The sequence below is a fragment of the Pseudophryne corroboree genome, chromosome 3 (assembly GCF_028390025.1).
Source record: "Pseudophryne corroboree isolate aPseCor3 chromosome 3, aPseCor3.hap2, whole genome shotgun sequence".
NCBI lineage: Eukaryota > Metazoa > Chordata > Amphibia > Anura > Myobatrachidae > Pseudophryne > Pseudophryne corroboree.
Window position 1 is genome coordinate 389,175,627 of NC_086446.1, and position 14,579 is coordinate 389,190,205.

Here is a 14,579-nt window from a genome sequence, read left to right on the forward strand (position 1 = left end):
GCAACCATACTACGCTCACACAGCGGCACCCATACTACGCTCACACAGCGGCACCCATACTACGCTCACACAGCGGCACCCATACTACGCTCACACAGCAGCACCCATACTACGTCAAACAGCACCCATACTACACTCAAACTGCACCCATACTACGCTCACACAGCAGCACACACATTATGCTCACACAGCGGCACCCATACTACACTAACACAGCGGCACCCATACTATGCTCACACTGCGGAACCCATACTATGCTCACACAGCAGCACCCATACTACGCTCACACAGCACCCATACTACGCTCACACAGCACCCATACTACGCTCACACAGCAGGACGCACATTACACTCACACAGCGGCACCCATACTATGCTCACACTGCGGCACCCATACTACGCTCACACAGCGGTACCCATACTACACAGCACCCATACTACACAGCACCGATACTACACTCCCCCTGCACCCATACTACACTCACACAGCACCCATATTACACAGCACCCATACTACTCTCACACAGCGGCACCCATACTACACTCACACAGCGGCACCCATACTACACTCACACAGCGGCACCCATACTACACTCACACAGCGGCATCCATACTACACAGCATCCATACTACACTGACACAGTGGCACCCATACTATGCTCACACAGCACCCATACTATGCTCACACAGCACCCATACTATGCTCGCACAGACGCACCCATACTATGCTCGCACAGACGCACCCATACTATGCTCGCACAGACGCACCCATACTATGCTCGCACAGACGCACCCATACTATGCTCGCACAGACGCACCCATACTATGCTCGCACAGACGCACCCATACTATGCTCGCACAGACGCACCCATACTATGCTCGCACAGACGCACCCATACTATGCTCGCACAGACGCACCCATACTATGCTCGCACAGACGCACCCATACTATGCTCGCACAGACGCACCCATACTATGCTCGCACAGACGCACCCATACTATGCTCGCACAGACGCACCCATACTATGCTCGCACAGACGCACCCATACTATGCTCGCACAGACGCACCCATACTATGCTCGCACAGACGCACCCATACTATGCTCGCACAGACGCACCCATACTATGCTCGCACAGACGCACCCATACTATGCTCGCACAGACGCACCCATACTATGCTCGCACAGACGCACCCATACTATGCTCGCACAGACGCACCCATACTATGCTCGCACAGACGCACCCATACTATGCTCGCACAGACGCACCCATACTATGCTCGCACAGACGCACCCATACTATGCTCGCACAGACGCACCCATACTATGCTCGCACAGACGCACCCATACTATGCTCGCACAGACGCACCCATACTATGCTCGCACAGACGCACCCATACTATGCTCGCACAGACGCACCCATACTATGCTCGCACAGACGCACCCATACTATGCTCGCACAGACGCACCCATACTATGCTCGCACAGACGCACCCATACTATGCTCGCACAGACGCACCCATACTATGCTCGCACAGACGCACCCATACTATGCTCGCACAGACGCACCCATACTATGCTCGCACAGACGCACCCATACTATGCTCGCACAGACGCACCCATACTATGCTCGCACAGACGCACCCATACTATGCTCGCACAGACGCACCCATACTATGCTCGCACAGACGCACCCATACTATGCTCGCACAGACGCACCCATACTATGCTCGCACAGACGCACCCATACTATGCTCGCACAGACGCACCCATACTATGCTCGCACAGACGCACCCATACTATGCTCGCACAGACGCACCCATACTATGCTCGCACAGACGCACCCATACTATGCTCGCACAGACGCACCCATACTATGCTCGCACAGACGCACCCATACTATGCTCGCACAGACGCACCCATACTATGCTCGCACAGACGCACCCATACTATGCTCGCACAGACGCACCCATACTATGCTCGCACAGACGCACCCATACTATGCTCGCACAGACGCACCCATACTATGCTCGCACAGACGCACCCATACTATGCTCGCACAGACGCACCCATACTATGCTCGCACAGACGCACCCATACTATGCTCGCACAGACGCACCATACTATGCTCGCACAGACGCACCCATACTATGCTCGCACAGACGCACCCATACTATGCTCGCACAGACGCACCCATACTATGCTCGCACAGACGCACCCATACTATGCTCGCACAGACGCACCCATACTATGCTCACACAGACGCACCCATACTATGCTCACACAGACGCACCCATACTATGCTCACACAGACGCACCCATACTATGCTCACACAGACGCACCCATACTATGCTCACACAGACGCACCCATACTATGCTCACACAGACGCACCCATACTATGCTCACACAGACGCACCCATACTATGCTCACACAGACGCACCCATACTATGCTCACACAGACGCACCCATACTATGCTCACACAGACGCACCCATACTATGCTCACACAGACGCACCCATACTATGCTCACACAGACGCACCCATACTATGCTCACACAGACGCACCCATACTATGCTCACACAGACGCACCCATACTATGCTCACACAGACGCACCCATACTATGCTCACACAGACGCACCCATACTATGCTCACACAGACGCACCCATACTATGCTCACACAGACGCACCCATACTACACAGCACCCAGACCTGGAAAGTAAGAGAATGATGCTAAGACCAATTATTACAAGAAGTAACAGAGGACAGGCCCAGACATGTAACTCGGGGTAGGCGATATGTATAGAAAATGTTAAACGCAAAGAATATAAAACTTCTCACAATACAACAGAGAAATATTTTAGAAAAAAATATTTTGCGGAGGGGTATGTTATAAACCTCCTCTTTCAAAAAAAAACCCAGTAATCGGTGAGGGTGATTCACCCTACCGCAAGTGGAAGCTTGTGAATATTTTTACTTTTAATATTAGCCAACTGTTAAATGTATCACTATAATAAATTGTTATTTCTCATCCATAATTGAGAAGACGAGATATTGGCATCTATGTATGTCATCCACACATGATTGACACAGTACATTTAACATTTGACAATGTAAAAATTGGCAGCAAAAGCCTAATAGACCATACACACTTGGCGATGTTCCTGAAAGATATGAACGATCTCGTTCATTATGAACGAGATATCATTCACATCTTTCAGTGTGGGGGCACCAGCGATGAACGGTATGCGCCCCCGCGCTTGTTCATTGCTGAAGCCCCGCCGGCCGTGCATGCAGGCCAATATAGACGATCTCATCCATATTTGCCTGCGCTGCTATGGAGCCCCCCCCCCCCCCCCCGCCGCCAGGTCGGCCGTATCCGCAGTCGGACATCTTTGCGGCGGATCTTTAAATGTGTAGGGCCCATAACTTTCACCTGTTAGCATTTGCCTGTAATTTAGAATTGCTAATTATTAGGATATGTTCAGAATCAATGTCTAGTAGAGAATGTATTGTTTTTTCTTTTTCACGGAATAAACCTGTATAAAATTAATGGGAGTTAGTATGTAGCTAGTGTTTTATCATACAACATTGTGACATCTAGGTTTTTTGGGAGTGTGTAAACACTCCCACTCCTGGCGCACCTTGATTAAATAAATTCAAAGAAAGCTGGACAACAGCTGCAAGCACTGGGGGACTGCTATTTCCCCCAAAAGACAGAAATAAAATATATATACAAGTGCTGCGCTTGAAGTGAGCTAGGTTAATTGGTACTTAGTGAAAAAATAAGTATATAAATAGGTGTCTGCTCCAATCAATCAACAGCTCACACGGAACTTGCTGATAAACAAATTTAATAATACACACAAGATAAATAAAAAGACAATTGTAAAAACAAATGTTTAAAACTAGCTCAAGCACACTGATACATTTGCTGAATGGATCACTGAAATAAAAAGTTTGTAAATTTCGGTAATCGTTTCTTAATTCTATTATATAGTATCACGATTATTAATTTTAGATTTGATCATTACAATCAGGCGGAACTTGCATGTCTTTTGTTTTATTTAATTTTATCTTAGTAATCAATCAAGTATGCACACCAGGACCCCTAATGAATTTAGAGGTGGGTCCTTTTGAGGAGTTAAATACGGGCCTCCATAGTGTGAGCCCCATCGTCTTGAGGAAGTCCCGGGATACGGGACGAAACGCGTTGACGTCACTCCTTCGTATTGCTCACGGACGCACTGAGTGTTGCCAGTCACTTTCACCCGCAGTGGTGCTTCTTGAACCTGCTCAATCAGCTGTGGAGAACTTTTAACCGGAACGCCAGCCCAGCGTATCACTGCAGCACCACTACCGGCTCGCCAAGATCCTACCATCTGCACTTTGCTAGTGCCAACGGCGGACGCACGGTAGCTGCTCCGGTACCTCTTGTGCCGCGTCATTGCATTTCCCGCAGGACGGGTAATTATAATCAGCGGCTTCTCCTCTGCACTGGGACGCCAGTAGCTTAGAGGTACAAGAGTTTCTTACATTCATTCTCCAACAGGCTGTACTAACTGTCATTTATCAGTTCCAATTGATACAAAGAGACCACAATCAGGTCTATTGTGGCAACATTGAAGTGACACTATTTACAAACTTTTTATTTCAGTGATCCATTCAGCAAATGTATCAGTGTGCTTGAGCTAGTTTTAAACATTTGTTTTTACAATTGTCTTTTTATTTATCTTGTGTGTATTATTAAATTTGTTTATCAGCAAGTTCCGTGTGAGCTGTTGATTGATTGGAGCAGACACCTATTTATATACTTATTTTTTCACTAAGTACCAATTAACCTAGCTCACTTCAAGCGCAGCACTTGTATATATATTTAACATTGTGACATCTGTCAAGAAGGTACAGCAAACTTCTGCTCAGGAAATGGTCAATCATAGAATATCTCTGTTTAACTTTGTTTTTCTGTTTCTGTGTTTCTTTCTGTAGATCATTATAATGAACGATGCATTTACATTTTTTATGACTCAATGTCCAAAATTAAACCTGAGCATTTATGCGAATTGGACCATGTTATCAGGTAATTATTTACCTCCAATCCAATAAAATTCATTAGGTTGCAGGTATCTCTATATCCACTAGGGGAGTGGATTGCTCCTGTGCACTAACGTGACAATGTATAGTAGAAAGTGCACAAAAACTAGGATGCACACTGGGGGTCATTCCGAGTTGATCGCTCGCTAGCAGTTTTTAGCAGCTGTGCAAACGCTATGCTGCCGTCCACTGGGAGTGTATTTTAGCTTAGCAGAAGTGCGAATGCATGTGCAGCTGAGCTCTGCAAAAACAGTTTGTGCAGTTTCTGAGTAGCTCTGAACCTACTCAGCGCTTGCGATCACTTCAGCCTATTCGTGTCCGGATTTGACATCATACACCCGCCCGGCGCCCAGCGAATGCCCAGCCACGCCTGCGTTTTTTCAGACACGCCTGCGTTTTTGCAAACACTCCTTGAAAACGGTCAGTTGACACCCAGAAACGCCCTATTCCTGTCAATCTTCTTGCAGCCGTCAGTGCGAAGGAAAACTTTGCTAGAACCTGAGCACAACCACAAAGAGCTTTGTACCCGTACGTCATGCGTGCGCATTGCGGCCCATACGCATAAATGCCGTTTTTTCACCTGATCGCTGCGCTGTGAAAATCGGCAGTGAGCAATCAACTCTGAATGACCCCCACTGTTTTGGTCCATTTTGTGTTCTTCAGTTGGCATGTGAAAACCGACTTGGGGGTATTTTACTAAATTTTTTTGGGGGGGTGTTTTTTTAAACAGACAGGTTTATTGAAGAAAAAAAATCTGAAATACTGCAATGTAATGTTATGTATCAGTATATGATGCATTTTTGCTCCTAATGCATTTATATGCCAGAATCTACAGTACAGGGTAGTGCAGTATTCTTTTAGTCTTTTCACTAGAGTGCACTGTGGTGTTATGTGGCGCATTTCTATATCTACTATATCTGACAGCTTTATGTGTGCAATGTTACGTGCCATTTATGATGACGCTGCCATAAACTAGCGTCTACAATACAATGTAGGATAATATTACTCTATGATTTTGTATATGAGTGTATTTTTCATATCTACTGGATCCAAAAGCTGCAATAAAAACTATTGAGCATCCATAGTAGCATATGCATACTGCTGTAGTGTAGTGTGATGTGATGTGTAGCAAAGGTATCACAAGGGGGGCGCGGGAAGGGGGGGGGGGGGGCGCCCACAACCGGGTGTCACCCGCCGAGGGGTGACACCAAAATGCCGGCTCCTGCTCAGTGACAGGAGCCGAGTGCTGCACTGTTACATTATGTGCAGCACTCGGCTCCTGTCACTATGTAGGAGTCACCACTGCCAAACAGCACTCTGCAGGAGGCAGACCGCACCTCCCGAACCCCCTAAGTGATGGAAAACGGGGTCGGAACGTGAAGCCCACCCCCTCCCGTGAAGCCACGCCCACTTACGGAAGTCCCACCCCCTTTTCCAGGTGTTCTCAAGGTAAGTGACACCCCTGATGTGTAGGATGCCTTGCATTGTATAATGCAGGCATTCCCAACCGCGGTCCTCAAGGAACACCAACAGTGCAGGTTTTAGTGATATCCAGGCTTCAGCACAGTTGGTTAAATAAAAATAACTGAGGTACTAATTAAGTCACCTGTGTTCATGCCTGGATATCACTAAAACCAGGACTGTTAGGAAAACACTGGTATAATGCCTTGCATATGACACCATCTACAGTACATCAAAGTACAACACTACACATCTTTTGTTTGCCAGTTCCTCTAGGTAAGTTAACCACATCATGCTGACTAGGCTCGGCAGGTATCACATTATGGGAAAGATGTACTAAGCCTTGAAAAGTGATAAAGTGGAGAGAGAGAAAGTACCAGACAATCAGCTCCCAACTGCCACGGTACAGACTGTGTTTGGAAAATGACAGTTAGAAGCTGATTGGTTGGTAGTTTATCTCTCTCCACTTTATCACTTTGAGAAAGATTGGGTTGGGAATGCCGCACAGTATTAAGTGGATTATAGTGAATAATAATAAATAAAATGTTGTCTCTGAGAAAAACTGACGGGTTAGACAGTAGTCTAAAATTAATCACCTTCTGCCAGAAAGAATAAATATCTATGGGTAGAAAAAATGGTGATTGTCAGCGGTGCTCCCAAAGGTCTAAACGTATTTAAAGATAGGAAGAGAAAGCTAGAAAAAAGTGACCTTGGTTGGGAGCACTCACTCCCGGAGAGTAGCTTGAAATTATTGATGTATGTATGAGTAGTGATGTAACAATGAGATAATTAAAACGTAACTTTTAATAGTGTAAATATATGTGTATATATATATGTATATATATATATATATATATATATATATATATAAAATATATAAAAACTGGGTACACCAATTGAAATTGCAAGAAAAAATAAAAAATAAGCAAATAATGATTGAATGGCTCTAAACTTTATAAGCCACACATAAAGCTAAGTCTGCGAACCTATTGATGGATTACTACTGTGGTAATTTGGTGTCTGGCAAGCATATGCCCATCCTCCCGTGGAGTCAGCGCAATCACCAATTGAGTTCCATCAGTAACCTACAACACCTGATATTCCTAAGTGGTCTCCCACTGAAGTACTGACTAGGCCCAACACTGTATTGCCTCCAAGATCAGACGGGGTTGGGCATATCCAGTGTGGTATGGTAGTAGGTTGCGTATGGAAAAGAGCAGCGAGTGCAGCTGTTATGTAACAAAATGAAGGATGTTTATTATTGTGCCAGTTTTATTAAATGCATTTATCTAACTCGTTAAGGATATTTAGTTGACCGTCATTGCACCAATTGGCAGCCCAAACACATGGGTATGCGGAGGTTAAATCATATGGTCAATAACGGTTAGTGACAGCAAGCCTCTGTTTTTCCTGTGCGTAGCATGAGGCAAAACAAGGAAAATAGCCTATTACAATTTAAGGCATGTGTGACAAACAAACACAAAATCCAAAAAAGAGATGTCTGTTATTGCAGACTGGATCTACCTGTCAAAAAAGCATTGGTTGGATAATACTTTCTGATACATCAACATTAATAAAGATATTGTCCATGCTCAATGTCAGGTGTGGTGTTAGTTTGTGTCAGAGGAAGAAACAAAGAAGACTAGCTACAATAACAAAAAGATGAATAATTGAGTGTGTTTTTATAATAACATCCAATGTCCCAGATACAATTGTAGCCACCTTTTTGGTATATATCAAAAGAAAGGGGGGGGGGCGGGAAAAAGAATACTTGCTGCAATAGCAAACAGTCAAATACTGGCAGCCAGTACATCAGATACAATTGTTGCCATAAATTTTGCATAGACTGATACTAAGAAGCCAGGTGCAAATTTAGGAAAAAAACACACAGCGCTGCAACTTCAAATGCCCTGCAATATACTGTAGGTATGTTCTCAATTTGTACATTTTAAAGCATGCCAGAGAGCCTGAATCATTTAATAGCCAGAGTTGCGGCTGAATACCATGGGTAATAATGCAGTTAATCATACAAAGCACCTACGGTGAATGGTTTTCATATACTTGCCACTCACAACCAGCATCATAATAGCCCAATTAAACATTGGCTGTATCGCTAGAGGGTAAGGACAATCTAGACAGGGAAGGGGGGAGGGATACTTATTCTACTGTGCGCCTCCCTGTCCTGTCAAGTGCCGCTGAACCACTTGAGTCCGTGCGGTATGCAGACTGGGCGTCTCGCCCGATCTCCTCTCCTCTGCCGCTGGTCTGAGGCCGGTCACGTGAGAGCGCTCTCCGTGACCCTAATCACGTACCCAACGTACGTTTCGCAGCAGGCTTGTTCACGGGTAACGTGAGCATGTAGCGCCGTGGGTTAGAATATATTAGGGGATGCCACCAATCATGGCTCTTGCAGCTAAAATGACACAGCAGAGTCATATAATTGATAATGCTGTGCCTGACGCCAGAGAAACATGAGCTCCATTGAATGAAACTGACAGCTTAAAGTGATCTACATGATAAAATGATGTCACTATTTCATTTAAAGGGAGCAGAGATATGAACATAATAAAGGGAGATAGTTCAAATTAATAGAAGGAATTTGTTATGTAAATTAGTGATATCCTATAATAATAATCCGATTGTATATATGTATAAATTACATGGTACAACAGACATGAACACCATCATGCCTAGATTATAACATAATCACATGATTGCCGATTAAGGATGTGTATTTAATAAATTACCAAGAGCAAAAAGGAAAATAATGATAAAGGAAAGTGCCAGTAATTAGGATGTCCGGATTATAAGCAAAAAAACGACAATTTTTTTGTTTTTATAATAATTGCCTATGATACTGAGGAGTGTTAATAAATAAATGAGTAAATACATGACCAAACATAAAGAAAAGGGGGGTGAAAGTGTAAAACAGTGAGAGGAGATAAAAATAGTAGGAATATAGAGAAATTAATAATAGTGATACCATGTGATAATAAAAATTACATGGTCCATGATGCCACTAATATATGGATGACTTTGTGCACACCCTGCCTGATTAAATGCCCTCATTCCATGTGGCAGTGATAGAATTTTGGTTTAAGGGTGAATAAATATGTGATCTGGCATGTAGTTTATATAAGTGAAAAAGATTGAAATTACTGTAATGAGTGTAATGAAATCAGTGAATATGTGCAAAAAAGTGCTAACATGGATGATATAATTATATAAATATGATTATGGAAAGCAATAAAAATGAAAGGGTGAAATTGTGTAGTGTCAGATATGGAGATGGGAATAAACTGAACCCAAAAGAGGTTAATGCAACTGTGAAACAAAGTGAAACAACCAATAAAATGTGAGGTGAAAAACGTGCAAACAAAGGACCGTTATAAGTGTGAGGAATGTATCATAGGTTAATGGTTGTACCAGATTGTTTGAAGTGATATAGGTGTGTATAAACAGGGGGAGGGGGGAGGGAAAATTAGTGTGTTTAATAGAAGTCTAAGGATATATGCATAATTAAGTTGGGAGAAAGGCTCCAAAGTTCATCGTTTTATCACTTTCCAAGGCTTAGTACATCTGCACTATGGTGGTCATTCCGAGTTGTTCGCTCGCTAGCTGCTTTCAGCAGCATTGCACACGCTAGGCCGCCGCCCTCTGGGAGTGTATCTTAGCTTAGCAGAATTGTGAACGAAAGATTAGCAGAACTGCTACTAAATAATTTGCAGCAGTTTCTGAGTAGCTCCAGACTTACTCCTACCTCAGTCCGTTTAGTTCCTGGTTTGACGTCACAAACACGCCCTGCGTTCGGCCAGCCACTCCCCCGTTTCTCCAGCCACTCCTGCGTTTTTACGTGGCACGCCTGCGTTTTTTAGCACACTCCCAGAAAATGGTCAGTTTCCGCCCAGAAACACCCACTTCCTGTCAATCACACTATGATCCCTCCAGCGATGAAAAAACGTCGGTCTGCCTTGTGTAAATCTACTAAGTTTTGTGTGAAAGTACTTAGCGCATGCACGATGCGTACCACGCGCATGCGCATTTTCCACATAATCGCTCCGCTGCGAAAATAGGCAACGAGCGAAAAACTCGGAATGACCCGCCATGGCAGAACTATCCATTTCATTATTCATCATTGGGAATTGGATTTTTATGAACAAATAACTTTTACAATATCAGTTTTATAGTGTAGTAGTAGTTCTGGTGGAACAAAATGGCACCGTATGAAAAATAATGAAGAAAGACAAGGCAATTTGAAACATTGGACCTAATTTTGAGTTGATCGCAGCATCAAGTTTGTTAGCAATTGGGCAAAACCATGAGCACTGCAGGGGGGACAGATATAACATGTGCAGAGAGAATTAGATTTGGGTGGGGTGTGTTCAAACTGAAATCTAAATTGCAGTGTCAAAATAAAGCAGCCAGTATTTACCCAGCACAGAAACTAAATAACTTACCCAAATCTAATTCTCTCTGCACATGTTATATCTGTCCCTCCTGCAGTGCTCATTGTTTTGCCCAATTGCTAACAAACTTGATGCTGCGATCAACTCAGAATTAGGCCCATTGGCTTTGAAGTTAATGCTTTTTGCAGCTCTATCTATCTATCTATCTATCTATCTATCTATCTATCTATCTATCTATCTATCTATCTATCTATCTATCTATCTATCTATCTTTGGGAGGTATGGATAAAGTACTAACCAAGCAGTTTCTGTCATTTTTCAAACACAGCTTGTAACATAGCGTTCAGGAGCTGATTGGTTGGTACTTTAACTCCATCCACTTTGTCTGTCTCCAAGGCTTAGTACATAGACCCGTCTACCTGTAAGGTCTGGCATAGTATTTCCTGGACGCAAGGCAGGGAATCACAATAATCTGACAGTTTGTGCAACTAACTGCCAGATTTATAACCTCAGAGAATGCAAGGGATTGGCTGTAGGCAGGAGGTAAGCTGTCTTCCAAGTACTTGCATAATATATATGTTTTATGATATAAGACCTAAGATAAACAGCTGCCACAATTGCGTACCAGACAGAACACTGCTCCCAAGTTCACTGGACCTCTGTACTTCATGTGTTTTAGATGTAAATGTATTTATGTGTTTAGTTTGAATTTCACGTTATCATAAGATTTATGTGTAACGTAAAATAAACATGTAGGTGCTAGTTACACCTTGTGACACAGATGTGTCCAACTTGAAATTAGCTCCAAAATATTTGTACAATTAAAAAGTATAGCAATAAATATTTGTATTATGATTTAATCAGTCAATGTTTTCTATTTTGTTGTTTTAGTTTTTACAGCACATTACAATTTTGCATTGAATTAGGAGCCGAAGATGGAAATATTCCCTATCCAAATGAAGTGTCACATGCCATTTTCATGGATGTTCACAGAGAATTTTTTGCGAATTGCACTCTTCTGTCTTATGAATTTACAGACCCTCCTGACCCTGTGCTGCTGGCATTAATATTTGCACCTATTTGTATAATTCCTTTCCTTGTCACCCTTGTTGTTGTCAAGAGCAACACTAGCAAACCGCAGACGTAGGTTCTAGCTGCTGATATAACTAAGCACGGAGATTATACCCCAGAACTCTTGTTAATATTTACCAGCAGGCTTGAATAGCGCATGGTCAGTTTTGTGACCATACCTAATCCCTGATGCTCATCTACTGTACAAGTCTGAATCCACTTACATTTTGGAATGTCCAACCCACCTAACTTACCTGGTCTTCAGTTTATGGTCAATTAAAAATGTTGGGTATCTTGTTACACAATATTTTCCAACCTGTAGAAAATAGATGGAAGCATTACTTTGAAGGTCTCTTCAGAAATTGATGTCTTTAAAAGTCCTTAGAAGACCTGCATTTCAGGACATTACAGATGGATAAAGAATAAAATGAACTCATTAAAATGTCATGCACGACAACACCATAACTATTTTCAACAAATAGTTATTAAGTATCTTGGTGGCAAACTTCAACAAAATGTCCAGAATTCTGGAATTCGTTCAAATCTCTTTCATGGATATCTTCCATTTAAACCAGAAAATCAGAAAACTGTGTAAAATAATTTAAATGAGCAGTGTGAGTATATTTTATGGCCTAGATTTATTATAAGAAATATTGTCTTTCGATGTAAAGATGAAGTCACTCATAGAGTGGAGAAAAACTGTTATAATGGAATACTGGAAGATTTTAATTTTTTTGTCATCTCTTTTTAATATTTACAAAAATACATTAATATCTCAATAAGATGATCTATGACAAAAGGTGAGCCTTCAGCCTGGGGGGGAACTGATGTGAGACGTTGAAAAACCTCCTACTTTAGCATATACTGTATAAATTAAACATATCGCAAAAAATTGTTCTCACCAATTCTCAAACGGAAATCAGTTCCTCTGAAGAATTCTGGCCTTAATCTGGCCTACAGATGAAGACTGTAAAACCCTGCAGGAGGCATCTTGAGTGGATGACATGCAGCTGACTGTGATTGGTGTAATAAACTTGCAGGCTATCGCCAAAACCTCCAACTGTATTCTTTGGATATAAATAACTCATGCAATTGTTATAAACCACTTCTGTTTGTACTCAGACAAACCATAATGTAGATATGAGGGTTTTGATAATTATTTTATATGTGCTAAGTATTGTCCCATCTTGTCTCTCAGAATGTTAGGAAGAGTGTGTTTGTATGTGTGTTTGTACTGTATGTGTTACGGGAACAATTGGTACACATTGGGGATTTAAGGTAAGCTTATTGTGTGTTAAGTTTTTCATGAAGATGGGTGTGTTTCCCCGAAACATAGAAAATAAACTGAGCATATTTCAAAGTCCTGTAGTGCCGAGCCCCATCAGGAGGTGGATTTGGCACAATGCATTCAAATGGATAGATAGATAGATAGATAGATAGATAGATAGATAGATAGATAGATAGATAGATAGATAGAGAGAGAGAAGGGAAATACAAGCATTTTCATAGTTGTGTATTGATATGAAGAACATTGTCATTTTGTATGTTTAGGCTAACTATTGTGTACTCTGTATTCAGGAAAATATGTTAAACAGCTGGCACATCACTAACATAGCTTCTAGGGTCACTTTTGATCAAATATGTTGATGTTGATGGTATAGTGATCCTGATTTTTTTTAAATAACTACTTTAGGCCTAGACGTTTGGCCTTAGCAAGCTCGCATATGCATGCACACAACTAGAGACAGGCCTAGAGAAATGATAAGCTGACACTCAGTATCATCAGGAGATGTGAGTTTTGATAAGTTTTGACAATAAGGAGATGTACTAAGCTTTGAAGGATGATAAAGTGGAGAGAGATAAAGTACCAGCCAATCAGCTCCTAACTGCCATGAACGGACTTGATCGCTAGATACATTTGTTCGCAGCGCAACGAGCAGGCTAAAAAAAGGCAGTTCTGCGCATACGTATGTGGCGCAATGCACACGCGCGACGTACGGGCACAACAAATGATGTAGTTTTGCACAGGGTATAGCGATGCATTTCAGTCGCACTGGTTTCCGCAGAGTGATTGACATGAAGTGGGAGTTTCTGGGTGGCAACTAACCGTTTTAAGGGAGTGTTTGGGAAAACGCAGGCATGCCAGAAAAAACGCAGGCGTGGCTGGGCGATTACTGGGCGGGTGTGTGACGTCAAATCCGGAACTGAATAGGCTGAAGTGATCGCAAGCGCTGAGTAGGTTTTGAGCTACTCTGAAACTACACAAACATTTTTTGCATGCGCTCTGTGATACAACCGTTCGCACTTCTGCTAAGCTAAAATACACTCCCAGTGGGTGGCGGCATAGCGTTTGCATGGCTGCTAAAACTGCTAGCGAGCGATCAACTGGGAATGACCCTATGGAGCAGATGTATTAACCTGGAGATGGCATAAGGAGTGATAAACCAGTGATAAATGCAAGGTGATACATGTACCAGCCAATCAGCTCCTAACTGTTAATTTACATATTGGAGCTGATTGGCTGGTGCGTGTATCACCTTGCATT

At 42.8% G+C, this 14,579-nt stretch overlaps 1 protein-coding gene and 1 pseudogene across 5 annotated transcripts in view; one reads left to right on the top strand and one right to left on the bottom strand.

Moving 5' to 3' along the window:
- RAMP2 (receptor activity modifying protein 2) overlaps positions 1-13,087 on the top strand; it is a 79,304-nt gene extending 66,217 nt beyond the window's left edge. For all 5 annotated transcript variants that reach the window (XM_063960041.1, XM_063960044.1, XM_063960043.1 and 2 more), the window contains 2 exons: positions 4,992-5,082; positions 11,855-13,087. In XM_063960041.1, coding sequence (XP_063816111.1) covers positions 4,992-5,082; positions 11,855-12,110 — 347 coding nt within the window. In that variant the 3' untranslated portion in view covers positions 12,111-13,087. The remainder of the gene's footprint in view (positions 1-4,991; positions 5,083-11,854) is intronic.
- Positions 7,640-7,758, bottom strand: LOC134897568 (5S ribosomal RNA; annotated as a pseudogene).
- Positions 13,088-14,579: the final 1,492 nt, after the last annotated feature.